Source organism: Ananas comosus, linkage group 6 (genome assembly GCF_001540865.1).
Source record: "Ananas comosus cultivar F153 linkage group 6, ASM154086v1, whole genome shotgun sequence".
In the NCBI taxonomy this organism is placed as follows: Eukaryota; Viridiplantae; Streptophyta; class Magnoliopsida; order Poales; family Bromeliaceae; genus Ananas; species Ananas comosus.
This window is the reverse complement of record NC_033626.1, coordinates 12,185,257-12,210,355: the sequence shown is the minus strand read 5'-3', so window position 1 is coordinate 12,210,355 and position 25,099 is coordinate 12,185,257. Positions and strand designations below refer to the sequence as shown.

The window sequence follows — 25,099 nt, the reverse complement described above, 5'->3', positions numbered from 1 at the left end:
GGACGGATTGAAGGAAGAAAAGAGTCTCCCATCTCCCGCTCTATTTACTTGGCGGATCGGGGCGGATTCGGGGCGGGTTATATTTTTTTATATTTTTTGTTCCCACTTACTACCCCATTCAGGGCGGATCGGGGCGGAGCTCCACCAACCCGGATCCATTTGCATCCCTAATTAGGATAAACTTCAAAATATCACGCTTGTGATTTTGTACTTTTTCACTTTAATATTCTATAATTTAAAGTGTATCGATTTAGTACCTTGTGGTTTTATTTTTTTCTTTTCGTCAGTCCTTTCGTTAACTTTTCGTTAAATTATATACAAAAAACTTCAGATACTTCATTTACGATTTATCAAATATTCATTTTAGTACCTTTAGTTTTAACTTTATCACTCATTTAATGAAAAAAAATTAATAGAGAGAATAATAAAAGAAATAAAATTATAAAATATGAAAATGATACATTTTAAATCATAAGATATCAAAGTAAAAAAATATAAAACTATATACGGATGATATTTGAAATTTTTTTCTTAACTTAATTACACGCCTTAATTTTCTTTTTATTTTTTTTTATATTATTTCGGTTTACGTCACAGGTTGGGTTGCTATTATAGTTGGGTTTGGTTTCCCAAAAAGCATCACTAATATATTTATTTTTTGAGCTAGACTGGTATACTATCGGTAGCACGGAGATCTTCGTGTTACTAAATTATTTTCAATAATGCGGCTTCCAAATCGACGATCGGCTTCATTAGACTTGATTTACACTATTAAAAATATTTAGAAACTAAATTTCATAATTTTTCGGCATAATTTACCTATCAAACGAGTAATCTAAAAATGAACGGTTGAAAATAAAAATATCATAAAAATGATGATAAAAAACTCGAATTTAAGATCAGCGATACTGATCTTACTCTAAATAGTGAAAAGAATTTTCTATAAAAATTTCATCAAATTTGAATTATTTTACACCGTTAAATTCACAAAAGTATCACATCTATCATTAAAATTATCAATTTTGAAACTTTTTTACCACTAGCCAAATGATATCGAAATATTATGAAATTTAGTTTCCAAATACTTTCAATAGTGTAGATCAAGTTTAACAGAGCCAATCGTCGATTTAGAAGCCGCATCATTAAAAACAACTTGGTAGCACGGAGGCCTCTATGCTACTAATAGTATACCAGCCTAGCTCTTTTTTTATGTAATATTGCATTTTATATATTATAAAGCTATTATTCTATTTTTACAGTCTCACTGGAAATTAAAAAATTATAATTCTTTATGCTTTTATTCTATTTCTATGTTGTCTAGCAATGCTAAATAACTTAATTATGGACCTTAATTATATTTTCACTTTTTTCTTCTTTTCTTTTTTTTTCTTTTTAGAAAATTATGTGGTCCTGATTCCTGAATTGTTAGGAACCTCTCCCACAAAGTAGTCTAATAAAAAATATATAAAATAAAATTTTTGTTTGTAGAGAGAATACCTAGCAACTATTTATAAATAATAACATAGTATGATGTAATGTTTAAAATTCTAATATATATAACAAATTTAGTTTAGTTGGCTACTACTCTGTTTAAGATCACGGAGATATTGCATACAGTAAAAACATACGATAAAAAAAAATCTTATTTGTACATAACACAGTTAACTATAATATATCTTTTTAGTATCATCAGAAATTTAAAAGACNTTGTAAAAAGTTTCCTCTTTTTTTTTTTTTTTTTTCACCCACTCAACCCTTTTGCCTTATCATTTAAAGCGTTCAAAAATTTACATTACTATTAATCATGTCTCATAAAAATATCTTCATATATAATTAGCCAAAGAGTTTGCCACTTTTTACAACATAATAGAAAAAGTTCAACATAGAAGTTTGCGGCTCTTCGTAGCATAGAAAAAAAAAAAGAAAAAAAGAAAGAAGATATTTTAGTGTAAGTTGTTGACACGCTGGCATTTACAGTACTAAAAAAAAAAATGCGGCCCAATAGGCCCGGTCCACTGAACCGCTTGGGGTCACTAATTTTGCTTTTCATAATCATAACGGTTCGTTCTAAGAAATGTAATTAATTAATTAATTAATTTGTTTTCATTAGTACATAATTAAGTCCACGAATCTCGTCTCCGAGTTCTCCCGATGTTTCTCGGCGATCGAGTTCTTTATTCCTCGTCAAAACCCTTCACCCTCTTCACCGTCGAGAGGTAAAAATTAGTTCCTTTTTTTTTAGCCCTAATTCCCAGATCAAACCCCGATTGCGTGCTCCACCAATTCGATTTCTTATTTCGAATTGTTGAATACAAAGTGCAATGCAATTGTTTTTTGTTTTTTTTTGTTTTTTTTTTTTTAAAATCAGATTCTAAGTACTTGAAAAATAATACCATAATCTAAAATTTATTTCATTTTTTTTCCCCCGAAAATGAGGATGAACAATTATGTGCTCGGCTTTTGTTAGGCTTTGTTGTTCATAGCATTATATATATATATATATATATATATATATATTTGGTGAGAAAATCGTGTATGGTTGAATTGCTGGATCACTGTGTTGATCGGGATCGAAGAGCGATTTCTTCGGTGTTTGAAACAGGATTCGAAACTCTTTGCTGTTATGTCAAATTTTGGTTTTGGCCAAGTAGTTTTTCTTAGGCTGCTTTACATTCTGCTTATAGACATTTGGAGATTTATGGGATCAAAGGTATTCTTTTTTGTAGGGAGCATATAATATATGTCAATTTTTAATTGAATCAATGAGTGTGGTTGTGGTTCTTAATTTCATGTTGCAGATTTTGTTGTTCCGAAATTGGATATCCACAAAGTAGAATTATAAAAGGGAGTTGTTTAATACTCCGAAATGATATTGTCGAACGGCCTTTCTTGTGCTATATCATCTTGCTTTCCTCTTCGATTTCAGGTCGGTGTTTGTCTTTATTGCTTTCATGTGAAGAAGCATTTGGTTTTGATACCATCAAATCAGAAAATCTCGAAATTGAGGCGCGAAACTGATATTAGTCTTTGCTGTGTATTAGGATGTGAGCAGCATTTTGGAGGTTCCAGACAATCAGGTACAATCATGATTCCATTACCCGTCAGTTGCACATTATGCTTTCTTTTGTTCAATTGATATTGATTCTCTATTGAATCCTAATGGAGGTTTCTGTGGACCCCAATCACGTTGGGAGCATCATTTTCGAGCCCTTAGATTTAAAAGAAGAGGTCCGAGACAATGAGAATGCTGTGCTGTTTCTATGTGATACTGCGAGTGAACAAGATGCAGAGGAAACCATGGTGAGTTTTGCTCAGAGCTCCTCCTTCTGTCTTGATCTGTTGCTTTGTTAATACAAAAATTGGAATGCTTGGTTGAATCTTGAGGATGATTATTTGCTATCCAGAAAAATGGAATGAGGAATATTTTATACTTCTATGTCTACCCAATCTAAAGCAGAACTATCTAGCTCGATATGTACATTCAGCCAGTTATTCTTAGGGTGGTTTAGTCACACCACAAAGAATTGATGAGTACGCTTGTATATGTACATGTAAAGCAAATATATAGGCTTTCCATGTTGTATTTGCAACATAATTACTACGCTATTAATCGGAATCGCAGTAATATGTTTTTGTAGATGGTTTATTTTGTAAATCTGGGTTTGCACCCTGTATTATCCATCTTGAGCTCACATAATCTTCCTGTCATCTTACTTTCTTATTTATTTTAAACTCCTTTAGTTAACGATCAGATTCACTTTGAGCTTCGTGTATAAAACAGTTTTGAATTAAAGCTTCTCGAATCTCCTGCATAGCGCACTGCACTTGACATTACTTCGACTCGTCGTTTTTGTTTACATCATTTACTATATTACCTTCAAGCTCAACAATTCTATTTTGTGATAGGATAAGTTTATGATGTTTGGGTGCAGTAATGCAGCTCATTTGGTGGATAATAAAGTTTGCAAATAAGCTGCTTTCTTATCATCTATCAGGTGCTCGAGCACTCTGGGAATCTCGAGTTAGGTGGTCTACATAGTGGAGATGCACCTACAATTGCTACAACTGCAGTTGGCCAGATGATAATCTTTTGGAAGAATTGTTGATAAAGTACCTGTGGGCTGCCGGGTGTTTTTACTCTTGGCTTTGTTTATTGCATGTGGATAACATAAAGATTTTTGTGCAACTTCTTTATGTATTTAATGGTTGCAAATTGGAAGGATATTGCTATTAATTGTATAATGAAAATAAAGGATTGCGGCAAAATGTAGTCGTATGGCTTCAAAGTTGTTAATACGTACTGTCTTACTGATGCGAAGCTACTTTAGTGTAGATATTTTGAGAAATTATGGTATGTGTTACAATGGTTTTGTTACCCAATTTTTTTATTCAGAATTTCTTTAGTGAATTATTTATTGAAAATTCTTTATGCGTACAATATTTCACAATTGCTGCAGCAGGAAACAGTATAATGTTCGAATGTGAAGCCCTTTTGGTCGTAGATAGCAGTTATCTTTTAAACTTTTAACAAACCATATGAAACATCGAAATGTGAAAAGCTGTAAAGAAGTTTTGTCTTGTTTTTTAACTAAATGATGCTTGCCAGCTGAATGTAGGAGAACTTTTAAAGCAATCATCTGATTCTGCTGCAGTTTGACATCTGGCGCACTTTGACTGGTACGCATATAATGAAAAGAGATGCATGATCATATGGTATGGTCTCAATAGATTGTCTTATAACCATGATAGTTCACCTGCTACTTCATAAACATCTTTCTAGTCATATCTTTACCTGTTTTCAGCTTATCAGCAGCAGATATACAATATTAGTAAAAGACATTGTTGCTGGTTTACTTCTATGTTTTCAACACTGATCTAAGCATATTTTAGATCTCATGCTGTCAAGATTTACTCTCCTCTTCCGTGAGTTTTCTTTGTCTATCCAATATGCTAGCGTAAAGTGATCTCTGGATGCAAAAACTTTAGATGTAGTAATTGACGGATGCGATAGCTCATTTGGTAAGGTTATCTAGTAGCTATTTTACATGAACATGAATGGGCTTCCCTAGCATATCTAAACCAGTGTCCTTTTTCTTTTCTGTTCTATTTGTATGAGAATTCTTTTCTCTAACTTTTTCCTACTGTCAACCTAGTTTATAATTTCATTCTGTTCGCAGGCAATTTCAAAGGGCAGACAGGGAAGGAAAGCACAAAACATACTGCAGTAAGCTCTTCTTTTTTATTAATAACAAGCAATTCAATGGAATTGTTTGCATGAGCTTTTCATCGATGTTTTCAGATAAATCTAGCTCATAATCTGCGTCTCAAGTTGGTCTCGACTGATGTGCTTATCACTGCATATGTACCAATAATAATAAAGCTTTACTTTTGTGTCAAATTAATTCTAGTCTTATTGACCGAACTCTCATCTTAAGAGTGAATAACATCATTCAAGAATTGTATCTCTTTCTTTCTGTAAGTCTAGCCCCCTTAGTGAGACCGCTAAGACTGTAGGAGCCAGCCCAGCTGTACTTGCTAGACAAGTAGGATGCTTGCTTGTGGCCAAGGTCTTCAGATTTGCTATCACACACTATAAGATCCATGGTTGCAGCCTTTTCGTTTCAGGAGCTTGAGCAAATGCAGCTATGCAATATATGGCTGTTGTGTGTGTACAGCTTTTAACCCCCTTTTCTCTAATGTTTCTTTTGGAGTTTGATGATGTTTATGTTTGTGAATCTAATTTTGGGGTGACATATTGTTACTCCAACTTTACCTTCCTACCTATAATGAAATTGTTTACGAATTCCAGCAATTCTCAACTGTTTTAAGAGTGCCCTACACTGAAAGCCTCTCAAATTCCTTTCATATGACAACAAGCATGTCCTTCAATAGGAAGAACTGCCATTATCAGTGGGAGGCCGTCTGAAACGGTAAAAGCTGCACCGACGCCTGATGTTTAAGTGTTTCATTTATCTCTCCGCAACTTCAATTGAGTTATCTATGTTGCAATAGCTGACAAAAATTTCTCCATATGTCGAGATTCTTCCCCCCCTATCTAATGGACTTTCTCTTCATGTCATTTGCTTGTCAAATGTTGCAAATTGTGTATTAGATAATGATTGTTTGAAAAAATTGTGTATTAGATAATGATTGTTTGAAAATTTTGTGTATTAGATAATGATTGTTTGAAAAAATAATGTCGAAAAAAAAAAAAACCAACCTTGGAAGTTTGTTTCAGGCCAAACAAGTGCAAGAAAGATTACTTGTTGCCCTTTCCGGCTTAGCAGTCTAGTTATTTGATGGTCTTAATATTCTGAGTGGCACCTTTGAATCTTTTAAGAATATGTGATGTTAGTGTTACTATAATATGCGATTGAACACAGAGGACTCTCTCGGCGCATGTTTTAGCAGATGCAAGTGAAATTCTTTTAGCAGAAATCAATGTATGGCTTGGTAATTATTTCTGGTACAATTCTAGTGTTGGAACATATTCTTAGTGTCTGTATATTTTGACAGATACGTCTCGTAGCTGGTGTAAATCGAGCTGCAAACTAATTCATGCTCACGTCCTTGTCATCATGCTGCAGTTTCTGCTGCTACAAAAATGGGACAAAATGGTGAGCCCTCTTCAGCTTTTCCTCAGTGGGTCTATTGGCCCATCTAGTTTTGATATTATGTTCCTCTGATGCTGCTATTCCATGTTACTATTTTGCTTTTACCACCAAAAGCACTTTTATTGTTTGGTCTTTTTTTTTTTTTTTCCTTTTTCTCGACTGGGCTTTTGGTAAGCCATTAGAAAGAAACGCAGAAATGAGCGAGCGTGCCTTCTACGGTGGTGGCGTTCGCGGTGGTGCAACGGAGCTCATCGTGCGAAATTATCAATAAAAGTGCAGCATGCGTCTTCTGCGGCACGCGAGGGGTATAAAAGTTTAACTCTCTCCTGATACTCGTCATCACTGATCGCCAATCACGTAAGCAGCGTAAGAAGCCGAGCTGAAAGAAGGGGAGGTTGCTAGATATGAACCAAAAACTCTTTATGTGGTTGAGCCAAAACTAGACCAGACACTTTGGGCCCACTCGAATTTGATGAGGTGGGGCGCGAACACATGGGTCGCTAACTCGTTGCAGCTCAAGCTCAGTCCCCTTAGTGCCATCCAACTGCTGTCGTTGGAACTCGTCAGATTTGATCAAACCGAAACATTGAGCCACCACCAACCCATGGCCTTTATTCTCCTCTTACCCAGATCATAGCTTTGTAACTAGATGGAGCATCAACAGTCCATTCGTGTTATTAAGATGTTTTTGTTTTTGTCTTCTTTTTGTATGTATAATTTAACTAGGTTTCGTCAGTTTTAAACGAAGAGAAACAACAATTCAGATAACAGCTACATAACTACTCTCTCCTGCGTTGTACGCCCTACACTATAGTTAGAATCAAAAGGACGAGGAATGAACAGTCGTTCATTCCGCTTCTTCTTCACGTGGTCCTTCTAATCATTTTCATGCATATCTCTCTATACATTTCATGCAGAGATGCATGAAAATGCATTGCGGCTTAGACGCTGTTTGAAAAGGTAACTACTCGACTTCACACCCCCCACTCTACCGAATACGAAAGGTCGATCTCTGTGCAACTCTAAGTCGGAGTTTACATGACCTCCCGACTTTGATGTTGAAAACGAACACTACCACTTAGGATTTGTTTGGTTGAGGGTTAAGGGATGGAATAACCCCTTAACCCCCATATTATTTCCAAACCCCACCTCAAATGGGCTATTCCGGATTAGCTAACCCCACCCAACTCTAACCAAACATTATTTTCTATTCATAAAAATCTACTATCCTTTTTATCCCACCTACTCCAACCAAACACTATTTTTTATCATTCTGGACTAACTCCAACCCCCACTCTACCGAATACGAAAGGTCGATCTCTGTGCAACTCTAAGTCGGAGTTTACGTGACCTCCGGACTTTGATGTTGAAAACGAATACTACCACTTAGCGTTTGTTTGGTTGGGGGTTAGGGGATGGAATAACTCCTTAACCTCCATATTATCTCCAAACACCGCAAAAATGGGTGGGGTCTAACCCCACCTCAAATGGGCTATTCCGGATTAGCTAATCCCATCTAACCCCACCCAACTCCAATCAAATACTATTTTTTATTCATAAGAATTTATTATCCTTCTTATCCCACCTACTCCAACCAAATACTACTTTTCACTATTCTGCACTAATTCCAACCAAACACAAAAATACTCTAATCCCACCTTATGCCTGAACTTAATCATATTCCTGTAATAACTAATTTTTTCTTAACCCCGAACCAAACGGTAGCTTAAAAACTATTTTCAAGTTACAGAGTCCGGCCTCTAAATTTCAAAAATACGCTTTTATTTGTTATCCACAGAAGGTGCGAATTTTACTACACAATAACTCTATAAAATATATTAAATATTATTGATAAAATATAAAATTATTTAGTAATAAATGAAAAAGTAAATTATCTGCGCATTTTACGATTCTACTCTATTTTCCGCTATCAAAAAGAGTACAATCAATGGCTTGAAGTTTAGGGGGTTTAGTTGTAATTAAAGGGATGGGCAGGGGCAAAGGAATGTGGGGATGGTCCCACCCCGGGTCCGGGCTTACGGGTATACCATATACGGCCCGGAATAAGCGGGTGGGACCCGACATTCGCGATGTGACCCAAAAAGAAGCAGCGGGGCCCACTTGTAAGGCGGGTGACGTCCTCCTCGGGAATTGTGGGTTCCCTCACCCGCCAACTTTTTGGGACGGCGAAAAATTTTCCAATGCAACGCTGACATGTCACACCCTCGTTACACGTACTATTTCAAACTGATTTAAAATAATAAAAGTTCAAATCAAAATTAAATTGAACCCTGTTAAAAAAATGATGATTAACAAGCCAAATTATTTCATTTGCAAATGTATTTATAATAATAATATATTTAAATCGACACATGTTCAAGAGGAATAGTATACGACCACGTACCCGGTTGTTTTCCACAGCACAGGGTAGTGCTATCATCTTTTTAAATATCTTTTTTTTTAAAAAAAAAGATTTGAGCTTAATAGATTAAGTTAATTTAATTTAACATGATGGGGCCTCACACGCAGGAGTGTCACAACACCGTAACATGTATCCGTACGCTAAAAAGTTTGTGGGGGTGGTAATGCGCTGCACAACTGTGAAGAGATTCCGACTGTCTGATGATATGGAAATGTCCATCAATCGTCTATTTACAGACGGTCTTCACTATTATAGTTATTTTATAAAAAAAATAAATAGTATTTAATCGATACGATCAATCATATTCAACATAATTGATTAAGTGTTCGCTTGGTATTGAAAATATACAGAACAATAGAAAAACAAATAATATATTTTTTATTATACTATTTTATGTCGAGTAATGTAATCTTTCGGTAATTCCAAACAAAATCTAAGGACTTTAACGGTTGTCGTCCGATATTTCAAGTTTGAAATTTTGATTACCTTATTAGCTATATTTATAGAAAGCTATAAGTAATTAACACAATAAATTAAAAATATCTCCAAAATGAAGATTCTGGAGGTATCTTCTCTCCTTTGTGTCTTCTTAATTTGGCCATAATCGCATGTGTAGTGCAAAATGTACGACTAATCCAGCAATAACTGGATTAACCGATCGAACCAGCAGGAAGAACACTGCAGGATTTTCTAATGATCATGCACGTACTAAAATTAAGAGTTACGAGACGAGTCTTTTAATCATAAAATATGTGGTGCAGTACTAGCTAGTCTACTAAATACACCCCTATAGGAACTACATGCAACTTTTGCTCAATTATTATAAACAATATATAGATTCACCTACTATTGTTTAATTAATGTTAGCCTCCCCAATCATTTGTTACAAGAAACCTTAATTTCAATGTTATTATCTTTAACTTAAGGGATAACTTCAAAAACCCCCCTGTGGTTTTCAACTTTCTCACTTTAGTACCCTGTGGTTTAAAGTTTATCAATTTGCCCCCCTGTGGTTTTGTTTTTCTCTTTTTTTTATCAATTTTATTATTTTTTTTCCTCAAATCAGTAACAAAATTAAAATTAAAGAGTACTAAAATAAATATTCCGTAAATGTAGATGGATATCTGATATTTTTTTGCATATAATTTAACGAAATGTTAAGAAAAAAACTATAGAAAAAATAAAAACAAAACCACAGGAGCGCAAATTGATACACTTTAAACCACGGGGTACTAAAGTGAGAAAATTGGAAACCACAGGGGGGGGTTTTTGAAGTTTTCCCTTAACTTAATTATGATCTGATTTTGAGGACATTTTTGACATACATGTGTGAGGTACTTCGTATTGTACATGACAATTTAGGATATAGCTAGTATTACATGTACCTGGTGCATCCATACATCTGTGAGCCCGCTAGCTCAAAACCCCGGTTGCCATCTCATTTTTGTTTTAAAATTCAATTATACGTATATTTGTTAACCCAAAAAGAAAAACAAAACAATAAAAAAAGACTCATATTTATTTGGTGGAGCATTAATATAGATTGAAAGTTGAGATGAAATGCCCTAAAATATATACATCGTCTTAATTTTTTCTATAACATCCTACTTGGCTCGGATATAACGAGGGGATAAGGGGGATATCCCCCCTTTATACCCAAACATAATTTTGGGATCGTGGGAACAAGTGTTCCCACCATGGGTTGGAACAAGCTTGTAGGCTTGTTCCAACCCATTTGAGAGAGAGAGAGAGAAAGAGAATTTTATTTTAAATTTAAATNATTTTAATTTCTAATTTAAATTTAAAAGTTAAAATTTTAAATTTAAAATTATAAGTTTAAGATTCAATTATAGGGATAATATTATTATTTTCTATTTATAACTACCAACTATTTCTCTTATTCTCAAAAACCATCCAAACACAATTTTTCTAGTTCCAACTTATACTCACAATTTCATCCAAACAAAAAAATACCATTGTTCCTATAAAAATCCATATTTATATTTATCCTCGGTATAACTAGTTCCTTCAAAAGTATAAGAACAAGCTAGTTTTTTGTTTTTCTTTTTCCTTAGCATCAATTCAACTTAAATTTATCATAAAATTATAATTTTTTTTTTGAGAGATAGGTAGCACGCTATCCACTTTATTTATTTTATTTAAAAATAAACTTAGCTGGAAATGTGAATCAACTGTTGATTAGACCTTCACCATCTTAAATAACTTATTGAATTAGATAGGTGCGCGCATATCCTAATTAATTAGATACCTACTGCGGAGCCGCGCTTTTGTCATCTGCAACTGGAAATCGGAAATGACCCTAAACATGCATGGCCTTACTGTGATTGCCCAAAACTCTAGTTTAAGGGTGCGTTTGGTTCGCACTATGAAAGATTACTATCAATAAAACAATGTCCGAAAATCTTATTCCTATTCATTCTATTACTAAAAATGTGGCATTCCTGTGTTTGGTTCGCACGGTTATATTATTTAGTTATGTTATTTAAGTTTACAAAAAATATACAATTAATTTATTTATTTTTTTAATTAATTTTAGATAATGCCACCAAAAATTTCAACATCTTTTTAGAAAAAGGGAGAGAGAGAGCATAGGTTAGAGAGAGAGAGAGCATAATTAAAGAAATAAGAAGAGAAATAGAGTCGAGATTAAAGGGAGTGAGAGAGTTGAGATTTTAGAAAAAGAGGGGAAAAGAGAGTTTAGTTTAGAGAGAGAAAAAGAGTTGAAGTTTAGAGAGAAAAAAATAAGTTTAGAGAGAGATATGAGGTTAGAGTGTAAAAAAAAATAATACCAACTAGCCGGCGGGTAGGGAGAAAGAAAGAGATTAGATATATTATGATTATCCCAATCCATTAATATGAGAATACCCACCCTCCCTCAAGGGAATGAGATTAGTACTTTGGGATGAATCTCATTCCCAAGTAAATCTAATATTACCAACTAGATTACTTAGTACGTTTAGCCAAACACCGTCATATTTTTTTATTCCTATTGGATTACTAGGAATCTTAAAAAGATAGCGCGAAACAAACGCACCCTAAAAGTGTGTGATTCTTTGGTTGCAAGAAAACGGAATGGGTACTACACTATTTACAACTGTAATCACTACAATAAAAAAGGTATATAGCGATACTTTTAAATATCGATATAGATAAAAAAGGTGTTGCTGATTAAATTATCGATATTTTTTAAAAGTGTCGCTATATATGGAGTCACTATATGTAGGACCGTCTTGATGTTTGGTACCAACTCCTCCAACGACCTGTGGCGGAGGAACATGTGGCGATCGTAGCTCTCTATGGTCTTTGCAAAATCCTCGGGGCAGAACTCCAGCCGCCGAAATCCTAACTCGTCGGCTACGACAGCGGCGGAGGAGGAGAAGGAGAGATGATAATCAATTTTTCTACCTCGTCGGCTGTGGCGCCAACGGAGGAGGAGAAGGGGATATGGTGATCAATTTTTTTTCTTTTTTTTTCTTCCTTTTCTATTTGTAATCGGACCGAATGAGCTTGGTAAGGTTGGTCGAGTAGATAAACTTTTTTATTTTTGATTAGATTGAGCTTTATATTTAGATTTTAGTAAATATTTTTAAAAAATTTTGACATAAATGAAACACTTACGCAAAAATATTCTAAAAATATGTTTCTATAATCTAATTCTGTTGTAATGAATTACTAAACCTACAATATGAATCTATATATTCCCTTTTTTTACTTGCTTTTCCAACTTCTCAAAAAAAAAAAAAGGAAAAAAATAAAGTGATCTCGAACTCAATCCTACAATGCTTTTAACAAAGAGAATGAAACGCCCTATAATCAAGAGAAAAGTAAAACCAAAAGAGAGAATAGAGTACTTAGAGCACTATTTATTACTGTCTCAACTGTAACAACCAAAACCTTTAGCTTTAATTTTCCCTCCTTTGTTCATCTATCTATAAATCCACTATTTTCATTATCTATACCTATATATGAAATCTCAATTTTTAATGCAAGCGTGAAAGCCGCTCTTTATTTTGGGGTGAACGGGATCCAAATTCAACAAAAGCTATTTTTTCTATACCTATATATGAAACCTCAATTTTTCCTTCGTACGCCTCTCTTTCTTTCTCCCTTCATCTCCCTACCACATTTTTTTTTAAAATATGTATAATTTCAAACTATCATAAATGATCAATGATGATAGGCAAAAAATTTACTTCGATAAAATCTGCCCGCTGCATCGCGCGATAACTATACTAGTTTCAATTTAAGACTCATAGACAACTCCATCAAGGAAAATTTATTAGAAGCAAATGGTTGTATGAGGAAGCACCCAAGAGTTGTAAAGCTGTGCAAAAAAAAATGAAAGTGTTATTGTTACTATTATTATTATTATTATTTCATTGGATAAGTATATTGTTTAAAGTCACACCCACCTCATCAACCAAATCTCTCCACTCCAAAGGAATGGATTTGGGATTAACTTCTATCCTAAGTGTATGGAATAATTGTAGACAGTTGGGAAATCCATTAATCACATGCTAGAAGGGACTTTATTTCATTTAATGTGCCATATATTAATTGTGCCATGTGTTCTACTTATTGGCAACATTAGCATATGCATAACCTGCATTTCTCTCCCCTTACTTGGAACAGCAAAAATGTAGAATGACAGAATTATCTGACCCTATATTTTTTTGAGTAAAATCGTAAAAAACTTATCGGAACTATCTAATCTTTCGAAATTTTGATTTTACTATCTAACCTTTCAATTTTGTTTAATTTGAACCAGTCAACAACATTTTGACTTCAAAACTTAAATTAATTATTTACTTTAATAAATTTATAGTTGTGAGAATTAATTGCATGATGTATACTAATTAAACCTATAAAGAAAAACGACAAATTCAAAATTTGAAGTCAAAGTGCCGTTGACCGACTAAAATCAAAAAAATTTAAAGAATGGATAGTACAATCAAAATTTTGAAAGATTGAATAATTAATTCAAAATAGTCTATAAATTTATGTAAGTTTGGTATGTATTTACCTATATTTTGTTTAGTTCGTAAGCTTGAATTATTTCATATATCACTTAATTTATAAGAAAAATGTGGTCAAGATGGAAATCATATAAATCTTTTATTTTCTATTTTTATTAGTGAATAACATAATTAGAACATTAGATGAAAATTATATTGCTTTAAAAAAAATACTATATATATCTGTACATGCATTCCATTAATTAAGAAGTGTAAGTCTTATATTCCAAGATCTAAGAATTGAGAATTTTTTTTAAAAAATTATTATAAAAATTGACAGGACAAAAAAGAAAAATATGGGCCACAAGATTTTATGGGTGAATGAATAGCATTGCTCTTCTTTAAAATTTGATACGTCAAAGGCCGTTGTTTCAGCATTTCATACTCATCAGCGCAAATTATAAAACATATTAATATGTTATTGATTTGTGGTACAAGAAAATCTCTCCAAAGAATAGACTAGAGTTTATTAGAAGAAACAGGTACAAGAACATCAAAGTTTAATAATAATAATAATAAGTTTTATGGGGGATTAAGTAATGTTCCCCAAGTTGGGAATAAAGCTTCCTAAATTGACTCTTATTAAGTAGCTAGGGAAAGACCCCAATAAACCCTAACCCTAGCTATGGTTTTTTTAAAGGGAATGATTTGGAAGGACCCTTTCCCGGGATCCCAACCATGGTCAGGCCAAATTAACAAAGGCAAAGGCAAAGGCAATGGCAATGACAACAAAAGCTGAGAGATAAAAAAGGCAAGGGAATGATCACTGATGTGTTCACAGAGAGAGAAGAGGAGAAAATATTTCCTACACCCTGTGTATTTATATATTTTTGTATATATCCCTGCATTCTGACCGTCCCTAGCGCAAGTGACAAAAGAGCTTCGTGGTTGGTATCCGAGACCTAAGTTCCAATCCTATCAACTAAGTTTATTTCTAAATAAAATAAACGAAGCGGATAGAATTTAAGTAATTATTTATAGATCGCACGTCTAAATAATTACATTTGAGAGTTGATTGTGCACCTGGTGCAGGAGATAGTTTTTTCTTGCAGGAGAGAGAGTGAAGGGGTGTGGGTCCCAGTGCATTATATTTTTCTTTTCCAGGTCCCTCGATTTTTGACTTGGAGGTGGGACCCATCTCAGCCCACTACATGTCCGAGATGGATTGAATCATAAAGAGCACCGCACGTGGAGCCTGAGCCCAAGCGACTGCCTCTCCACAGTGTAAAGTAAAAACACGCACAAACACACACACACGAAAAAAGGAAATTAAGAAGGGGATTTTCAAGTTTCAACCAATAAAATTATATTTTTTAAATTTATATATCTTATCATAATTAATAAAAAATATTTTTATTATATTTTTTAAAAAAATAATTAATTTACTGTTGATAACGTTGTGTAAGTATGATACCGTAGATTTTTTTTCGCACTACCACGTATCTGACATCCTCTTTTTTCTCTGTCATTCTTTTTTTTTTAATTTTATTTTTTAAAAATAAAAAGACAGGAAAAATAAGAAAACAGCTGGATGAGAGAGAAAGGGAGAGAGAGAGAGAGAGAGAGGAGATGGTTAACTAAAGCAAGCATTTTCCGCCAAAAAACAGCTGCTTTCCATGCCACCATATTATTATTTCCACTCAATTGTATTTGTCGCTTAAAGTTTCCCTTCTCCCTTATTCTCCATATTCCCCACCCCCCTTCTCTCTCTCTCTCTCTCTCTCTCTCTCTCTCTCTCTCTCTCTTCATGTGTCTGCTTCTTCTTCTTCTTCCTCCTCCACCTCCGGAGGAGGCATAGATTAATTTGGATCGATCGTGTGTCCTAAATTTTAAGCTCTTTAATAGCTGGACATTCCAATTCCCCATCAAACCCCCCACCCAATCTCTCTCTCTCTCTCTCTCTCTCTCTCTCTCTCTCTCTCTATGCCGTGCGCACTTCAAAACCCCATGAAATTAATACTATTATGTGAACCATCAAGGTAGGTAGGTAGGTAGGTAGCTAGCTCCCGCGCAGCTCAAACCCCATCCCTCTCCATCGTATCCCCAACGTACACCCAACGCATGATCATCAAAGCTAGCTGCTGCAGCTTAATTTGAAATGTTGTGTAGCTTCCGATCGAACACTGATAATTAGTGTATAATAGTTAGCTGTAGGTATTAATTACCCACGAGCTACCACCCATCGATCCTTTTCTCTCAACCTTAATTCGCTTATAATTAGTTTAGTTTAAGTTTTAAGTTTTAAGTTTTAGTTCGAGACAAAAAATAAATTAGTAGAGCGAGCAGTTCATTAATTTAAGCGATCGATCGACATGGTTTAATTAAGCGATCGGTTATGGAGGCCGCCGGAGGGCCCCGCCGCCCGAACTTCGTCCCGCTGCAGCTGCTCGAGAAGACGAAGGAAGACTCCTCCTCCGCCGCCGCCACCGACTCCCCGAATTCGTGCTCGCCGTCGTCGGCCGCTGCCGTCGTGACGACTAATGCGGCGTCCTCGTCGGACGCAGCGGCAGCGGCGGCGGCGGCGCAGCGGAAGGCGGCGCCCAAGCGGAGCTCGACGAAGGACCGGCACACGAAGGTGGACGGGCGCGGGCGGCGCATCCGCATGCCGGCCTTGTGCGCCGCCAGGGTCTTCCAGCTGACGCGCGAGCTCGGCCACAAGACCGACGGCGAGACCATCGAGTGGCTGCTCCGGATGCTCGCGAACCCTAATAACACCAGCCAAGGAATCGGCGGCGGCGGCAGCGGAGGCGGAGGCGGAGGCGGAGATTCGATGTGGACGTTCCCGCAGATGGGATTCCGCGGGAACGTGGCGGCGGGCGGGCTGCATTTCATGAACTTCCCCGCGGCGCAGATGGCGCTGCTGCCGGGCCAGCAGCTGGGCATCGGGTCGTCGGGCGGCGGCGGCGCAGAAGGGCACATGGGAATTCTGGCTGCACTGAATGCGTATCGGCCGCCGCCGGCCGCGTCGGAGGGAGTGGAGAGCGGTTCCCAGAAGCATGCGGCAGGAGCCGGAGACCGCCGCGACCGCGAATCGGAGCGCGCCCAGTGATCGATGGATCGATCGATCATCGCTCTTTTGGCTCGGTTTCCATTTGTAAGCGCCCCTACGTGCACATATATGCATTGTGATTTATTGTCTCTCATTCTCTCTCTCTCTCTCTCTCTCTCTCTCTCTCTCTCTCTCTCTCTCTTAATTTTAATCATTATTATCATCACCTTTGATCTGCATATTGCTTTGGGAAGTATATATAAATATATATATACTGGTGTGCTCGCAAAACATATGATCGAGGGCCGTTAAATTTGTGAACGTTGTGGTGTGCGAGTGATCAATGATATATAAGAGAGAGTTTAGGGTTTTAGGGTTTTATGGTTTCATGGGAGGGGTCTTGATCATCATCATGATTTTTTGTTAGTTTTTCTTAATTTTTTTTTCCTTTCCTTTTCTCTTTTGGGTTTTTTTCTTTTTTCACTTTTTCGCATTTTCAGTCGTGCTTGTGAGCTTCTATTAATCTACAAAGTAATGCTGTATAGCCATGCCATTTTGCATTGCTCCATAAGTAAGCTCTTCTTTTTCTTTTTTTTTTCAAACGACAAAGATAACAAGCTAGCACTACTCGCCTCATTCATTAAGAAAATAAATTTAATTATAAAAATGAGTCAATTAGGTCTCAAGAAAAAAAAAATATTGCTAGGTTAAGGAAACAAAAAAGAAAAATTACAAACAGAAGAAACCAAAAGTGCTTTTTAAAAAAAAAAAAAAAACCATGTTTTAAGTACTGTTGTTTTTTCACTGTCCCACTAAAACTTACATCCATGAGTTTTCTTTCTCCATTTCCATTCTATGCGGTTAGGTGTGAAATGCTCATGGAATTTGGATGCGTAGTTATAGCACATGAGAGAGAGAGAGAGAGAGAGAGAGAGAGAGAGAGAGAGAGAGAGAGAGAATAGGGCTTCATAAGTTCAATCATGGAGAGAGCAGTAGCTGGGATATGCAAGTAGAGGACAGAAGGAAAAGAGTTGTGAAGAAGACCATCAAATTCAACAGTGAGTCAACTTCGCCAAACTTTTATAACTCACCCAAGTAGCTAGTCATCTTATCAACTGTTTTTCATATGTACAAAAAGGATTGGGCATGTGTAACCTTCTCATCAAATATAATAGTACAAATAATGGTAATTACTCGCATATATATTTGTTTTTGTTTCCTACCTGCAATTAGAAAACTCAATACCTACTAAAGAGATATATACTTGCTACAACAAATACCTTATTATTACTATTATATATAAGTGTTGCTAGGCATGCAATGAATACTAAGTTTGAGGGATGTGGTTAGTTGCTTTATATGGATGTATTCATATACAAATATATGTACACATGTGGGCTCAGTTTCTCACAGATGGAAATGCGAACAACTAGGATGGGAAAGGGGCCAAATGAGTATAAAAACCACGCTAGTACCTGTCGGTTGTTCTGTTCCCTAATGGAGCTGTCACATGTTGAGCTTGATTGGTTGACATTGAGTAACCCTAACCACATGTAGTCTTATCCTGTTTGCCCTTTATTTCTCCTTTTTTCTTAAGTTCTCTCTCTCTTTCTCTCCGCTTTTCTTTTCTTCTTTTACAAGAAGGGGACTTTGAGTACACTCCTACTTCCTACTTGTTCATAAGAAAAAACATGCATGTATTTTTATGCAAAAAACAGTAGGCTAGCTATCTTCATGCCTACATTCTTATATGCACCAATCACAGGAAGAGAGAGAGATAGAGAGAGAGAGAGAGAGGCCTCGTTTTCTTTTTTCTTTTTTTCTCAATAATATGAACATCTAGTTGTAATCTCCAGATTTTTCTAAGTAACATCTACAAAAATAAGTTATTAGTGTAGTTTAATTTATGGTTAATGATTGAAGCTCCACAGAATTGTATGAGTGGTGAGAACACCCTGACATTGACATGAAGCAACTCAGGCCTCGTGCGTTGAATTATGCTTACTATTCTGAATGATTCGTCATTAATGTCTCGTTGGATCAGCCTTGTGTTTTCTTGAAAAAAAAAAAAAAAACAATAACGAATTAAACAGAAAAAAAAAATGCATACCACCGGTTCATTCAATTAATTGTATAGAATTTCGTCTTAAAAATGATAATAATATGATCGAAGAGGTTATCAAACAAGCTATGTGTGTAGTCCTTAAATTTATATTTGAATTTTGTAGCAATTGGCTATTGAACTGCTTGTGGTGTCGATGTGTACTAAATGCCTTTTTCTTTCTCTCTCTGTGAGTAATTCCAACCTCAGCAGCTTTATGATAAAACTGAATATATCCTTTTTTCAGGTCATGCTTATGATTCTTTATGTTGTCCTTTGGATATTTTGAGAAAGTTTATGTTCCAGCTTTTATCACCTTATTTGCTTTTGCTCTCCTCGAGGTTGCAGCATGATTTCCATTTGATGGTATGATGATGATGATGGCGAAAATAAATTGTCTGAAACCATTAAACGTTATTCTAGCATATTCTGATCTATTACCGACCGTCCCTAGAGCAAGTGGCAAAGGGCTTGGTGGTTGGTATTCGAGACTCAAGTTCGAATTGTAGTTGATTCATATTTCTAGCTAAGTTTATTCTAAATGAAATAAATGAAGCAGGTAGCGTGCTACCTATCTCTCTAAACAAAAAAAAAGAAAAAAAAAAGAGCATGTTCTGATCTATTTCAAAATCAGTTTCAAGCATGCATTTCATTAGATAAACATACAATTAATAAGTTGAATTAAACTTTTGATCTTAATAAAGCAGGTCGTTAATTAATTTGGAACTTCCGCTTTTAGTATGTTATAATTTTATCAAATAAAATGATTTAGACTTTGTTTGGATGCCAAAATGAGTTATCCAATGATAACTTATTTGGTGTAAAAATTTTGGAGTTTGATTTTTGTTTTTTGGAAGGTCTTAATTAGTATTCATAATTTGGTAAGATAATGTATCTCATTTACGAGGTGATTTATCTTATCGAAGAAAAGAGTACTTGAAGGCTAAATGTAGTATCTAATTTTAAATTTTGATCGTACTTCTCATCTACCAAATGTATAAGTTTTTTAGACAAATTGTAAAAATATATCAAATAAAATATTCATACATCTAAACATCATTTTTAAGAAGCTCCGTTCGAGCTAAACAAATGCCAGGAGAGAAAAGGCATGATAAAAGAATTTAGAAAAAATTTGTGCTAATGGCTTAGCTGTAGTGAGAACAAATATTAGTGCGTTAATTTGACTCCAAAAGGTATCTTCGAGCCCTAATACGTACGACTCTAACATATAAAACCGAAGTGCCAAGATGGATTAACTAATGTTTAATATATATATATATATATATATATTATATATTAAATTAAAATATATATATATATATATATATATATATATATATATATATATGAGTCCGGTTATGGCACTTGTAAAAGTACCAAACACTTGGTGCTTATAAATTTTTTACCGTTAAATCTATGCCTTTGATCATTTTTATCCGTTAGAATATTATACTATTCAACCAACCGCCCACTCAACCCTAGGGAGCCCACATCATTCTAACCGCACATCCTTTAATCCAAGGGCCGAAAACTTACAAGCACCAATAACTTGGTACTTTTAAAAGCATAGGAGCTCAATTCTATATATATATATATATATCCAACAATGTAGTTTGATACAGCAAATGAGCATAACCTTAATCCTTCGATTAATTTTCCACTCTTTAGCTGGTTTCAGCGAGATTTGTGCAAGGAATTAATAAACTCATTAAACTCCCAATAACCAACAGATTCTGCAACGATTGTCTTAGATAGATGAATAAAATATAGGTATATATATATATAATAGATACATACATACGAAAATATCGATGCAAGTATATATACTCGATCGCGTCATAGATATGCACAAGAGTCTAGATTGTGACAATGTACGTGCAAATATACTACTTGTTTTCGAACTCAAACAGATCTTAATTAAGGCTCTATTATAAGCCTAATTAAGATGAGGAATCTCTCTTGTAACTAAACATGTAAAAAAATTTCTCCCTTGGTGGATGCATGGAGCCCGTATATTCCCTTCCACCTCATCTCTTAGATTAGTTCCCTGATTAATTGATACATGATTGGGTAACAGGAACTAATCATATATTCACAAGAAGCTACAGGTCAACAACTGCTTTGTCAACTGTCATAGACTTTTGGCCTAAAGAAACAAATGAAGGAGATTATCTTGATACTGTTTATGGTCCAATATTGAAACAGATTAGTAGCCCTCAAATTGTCTTATGTTCATATGTAGCCTCACTGTATATATTAATGAAAGGGATTTATGTTTTTGAACTATATATGGCGATTTCAGAAGATTAATTTCTATTTACCCAAGAGAACAAATACCTCGTAGTTTGATTTACATCATACATATATAACACAAAAAAATAAAGTTACTCTCGCATGCATGAAATAAGTACAGGTAGAAAATTAGTAGCTATATATACTATATAGTTAGTACATGAGAATCATTATAAAGCAATATCTAATCAATCATATCCATAATTATTGTTTATTTATTTTATTTTTTAACAATGTACAAATGATTGACAAAGAATCAAAAAAAAATTTAGATCCAATTACTGCTTAAGCTAGAAGAATTAGGGATTGCTCAAACATAAATTGATGGGTCTTTTGTGCTAGTTCACGCAGAAGTAAATTTTATTAACACAGATGTGGAAACAAAATAAAATTAACTCCTCCTTAATTCCTCAATTCTTTTTTCGTATGAATAATTTCTCTAACAGTTAGATCAAACAAGTCCTTCATTCCTATTTCCTATGAATAATAATTGGACCATAAGAAAGCATGATCGCAAACTTAACTGAGGAATAGTGGTGAGATAAAAGAGTGTAGAAATCAATAAAAAATAGAAAAAAATTAACGAAGAATCTACTTCAAAAGGCTCTCCAAATGCTATATCGTTTTAAGCTAGTTTGCGATAACATTATCATAACCGTATGTTTTTCTGACAGCGATAGTGCCATAATCTTATAATAATAAAGAAGAAAATTATAAAAACTCTCAATTTTTTATATTATTTAAACGTATAAAAGTAGGGTTTTTTTTTTTTGAAAAAAAAAAAAGAAGAACCACATTCAGTGAAGGGTGATTTGGTAATTGCACACGAAGGAACCATTGTGCGGAGATGGGGACTTGGGTTCACCCGGCCCCGTGAGTCCGAGACCGAGCCATAGTCGGGTCCGAGGGCCACACGTGCTCGGCGCACATGGTCGGGTCCAACCCCGAGTCCACAGCCATCGAGTGCAGTTAGGGGTGTTAAACAGGCTGAGCGACACGTGGACTGCCCGGCCTGGCATAGCCTCAGGCCGAGCTATAGCACGGCACGGATACTATAGCACATGTGCCGGGCCCGCCGGGCCCGAACCTCCGTGCCGTGTTGGGCCGCTCCTCTGTGGCCTAACGGCCCGGCACGGCACGGCCCAAAACCCCAGCGCCTCTGGCCTCCGTTAATTTTTTTTTTCAAAAAAAATAATACAAATTTATTGTTTTTAAAAAATTAAATATTTGCTATATTATAATTATTTTTATAAATTTTTAAATGATTTAATCAAATTTAAACTAATTTTTTTTAAAAAAAATTAAAATAAATATTTTAAGAGGCGGCCCGAAGCACGGCCAGTCCCGGCACGGCCCGTGCCTTCCGGGCCGAAGCCTTGCCGGCTCAGATGCTATTGCAGCTCGGGCCCGGCCCAGCTGCCGAATTGAAAACCGGCCGGGCCTGGCAGACTATTAGCCGTTGAGTTCCGAAAAATGTGGCGTGTCGGCCAATTACCCCCTACGACAATGATCCACTTCCCGAACTATCTTTTCCTTTTCTTTTCTTCTCTCCTGCTGTACGTTTTTTTTTTTTTCTGCTTAACTCCATCAAAACCACCAATTTGAACGCCCTCGCAGCGTTTATATCGGTTCTTTCCTTCGTCCTTTTGTTTAATTCCCCCCCCCTGAATTTAGGCAATTTGGGTTAGTTCATCATGAACTGTGCTCTTTGTCGGTAATTTATTTTTATGCATTTTGTTTTGTTTTTTTAATTCGGTTTAGGTTTCTTTCTTCTTTTATTTAGTTATTGATGAGTTTAATAATCTATGAAAATTTTGTGTAGAAATTTGCTCTGTGGATTGTTAGGACGTCTTGTAATTATTACATCATTTTGTTTTTTTAATTTTATTTTTTTTTTGAATTTTTATTTTATTTTCTTATGCTAGATATCTAGTCCTAATGTTAAGATTCTCGGGTACTTGGCCAATGATGCATATGTTGAACTGAGAAGAGGTGACGTTTCTTGTCACTGTATATCTTCCCTTTTTCTTTGTTCATATTAAAAGTAGTTAAATTAATTAATACTGCAATTTTGTATATATAATTTTATATATAGATATTTACGTCTTCATAAGCAAGCTAAAGTCTAACATAATTGAGTAATGTTTTCAACTCCGTATGCTAGCTTTCGCTACCATTATGCGTTGTCGAAGCAGGTAAGCTCGCTACCTTTATTCTCAAAAAAAACTTGATATGGTTGTTCGAGCCTTTTTATTACGTTTTGCTTTATAAACTCAGAATATTCGAAGAAACTCTTGCTAAATTGTTCGACTATTGAATGCTTTATACTTTGCTTAATTTATCCTTTGCTGTGATTTTAGTGCCAAACTTTAATGGTTTCCGAATTGATATACCTGTTTTGACTGGTGCTTGCACATTTATTGCGTTGGACTAGGATTATTCGAAATATAGAAACTGATATGAAGATATAACCAGTTTATTTTCAATTGGGTAGAATATATCCACATTACGGATTGGGTAAGATATGAGATAATCTTCGTGTAGAGAAATGTTCAATGTCAAACCGATCTATTCTATTAAATTTTGAATCTGAAAAATTATTTTTTGACCATCTTTAGACTTGTTGGTGATTTGGATATTAATCTTAATCTCTTTGTCAGATACCTACTTTTCGATCTATCATTTCTTTGCTTGATTCATACTTGAAATACCTGAAGGTGCGTATTGGTTTCGCATTATAAAATGATTATAGGAATAAAATTATTCCGAGAATCTATCTCTTATGCCTATTACTAAAAAATTGGAATTCTGGGTTTGGTATCGCACCCACAAAGTAATATTTATACATTTATTTCATTTCAAATAAATATCTATTAATTAATTAATTTTTATTAATTTAATAATGTTAACTAATAAAGTTTCAACATCTTTTTAAAAAGGTCGAGAGCATATAATTAGAAGAGAGGATAATAAAAAGAAGAAAATTATTAGTCGAAAATTAGAAAGGGTGGCGAGAGTGAAATTTAGAAGGAGAGAGAAGAAAGTGTATGTTTAGAGTAGAGTAAAAAAAGTTGTAATGTTAGAGGAAAAAATAAGTTTAGGTTTTGAGAGAGATAATAAGGTTAGATGTGTAAAAACAAATAATATCAATTGCGCGAGGAGAGATAAGAAAAGAGATTTAGGACACATATTTTATTACCCCTACATTAATATTGAGTGTACCACCCTCCTAATGAAATGATATTATACTTTTGCATGATTATTCCCAGAGATGAATCCATATTACCAATAATTTACTAGGCGTTTATGCCAAACGCGTCATATTTTTTTATTCCATTGATTATAAGGAATCTTTAAAAGATAGCCCGAACCCAAACGCACCCAAATGTGTTCGAATGCACGTGTACTCAAAAAAGTGAGCGTGAGAGTTCCGAGAAAGACACAAGGCTAAAAAGAGACAGGATGAAAGTGAATACTATGAATAGTTTTTTGGATCTTGTCATCATCGTCTAATAATCGTCCTATTTGTCTCAGAAACCTGTTATTTATATATATATATATATATATTATATATATTATATTTATCTTATATATAATATATATATATATAATATATTTATAATATTAGGCTATCACGTTATACGT

General features: G+C 34.9%; 2 protein-coding genes across 9 annotated transcripts; both read left to right on the top strand.

The window, feature by feature from the left end:
- Positions 2,101 to 7,357, top strand: LOC109712213. Of its 8 annotated transcripts, XM_020235656.1 has the most exons (9): positions 2,101 to 2,216; positions 2,799 to 2,926; positions 3,042 to 3,077; positions 3,166 to 3,300; positions 3,996 to 4,082; positions 5,178 to 5,224; positions 5,810 to 5,930; positions 6,517 to 6,617; positions 6,809 to 7,357. In XM_020235656.1, exons 2-7 carry the CDS (start codon positions 2,867 to 2,869, stop codon positions 5,826 to 5,828), a joined length of 384 nt encoding a protein of 127 aa, XP_020091245.1. In that variant the 5' UTR covers positions 2,101 to 2,216; positions 2,799 to 2,866; the 3' UTR covers positions 5,829 to 5,930; positions 6,517 to 6,617; positions 6,809 to 7,357. The 8 variants fall into 8 exon arrangements, with proteins under 8 accessions (XP_020091245.1, XP_020091247.1, XP_020091246.1 ...); XM_020235658.1 differs by lacking the exon at positions 5,810 to 5,930 and having other exon boundaries at positions 6,797 to 7,357; XM_020235657.1 differs by lacking the exon at positions 5,810 to 5,930 and having other exon boundaries at positions 6,790 to 7,357.
- Positions 15,764 to 18,257, top strand: LOC109711286 (transcription factor TCP14-like). Its single transcript, XM_020234248.1, has 2 exons — positions 15,764 to 17,166; positions 17,923 to 18,257. Exon 1 carries the CDS (start codon positions 16,408 to 16,410, stop codon positions 17,119 to 17,121), a length of 714 nt encoding a protein of 237 aa, XP_020089837.1. The 5' UTR covers positions 15,764 to 16,407; the 3' UTR covers positions 17,122 to 17,166; positions 17,923 to 18,257.

What these genes read in the sequence shown, in the direction of transcription:
- LOC109712213 (XM_020235654.1), top strand. Translation starts at nt 2,867, where the DNA reads ATGATATTGTCGAACGGCCTTTCTTGTGCTATATCATCTTGCTTTCCT. An exon ending in TGGAGGTTCCAGACAATCAG is followed by an intron (nt 3,078 to 3,165) that starts GTACAATCATGA and finishes ATCCTAATGGAG; the next exon opens with GTTTCTGTGGACCCCAATCA. An exon ending in AAGATGCAGAGGAAACCATG is followed by an intron (nt 3,301 to 3,995) that starts GTGAGTTTTGCT and finishes ATCATCTATCAG; the next exon opens with GTGCTCGAGCACTCTGGGAA.
- LOC109711286 (XM_020234248.1), top strand. Translation starts at nt 16,408, where the DNA reads ATGGAGGCCGCCGGAGGGCCCCGCCGCCCGAACTTCGTCCCGCTGCAG.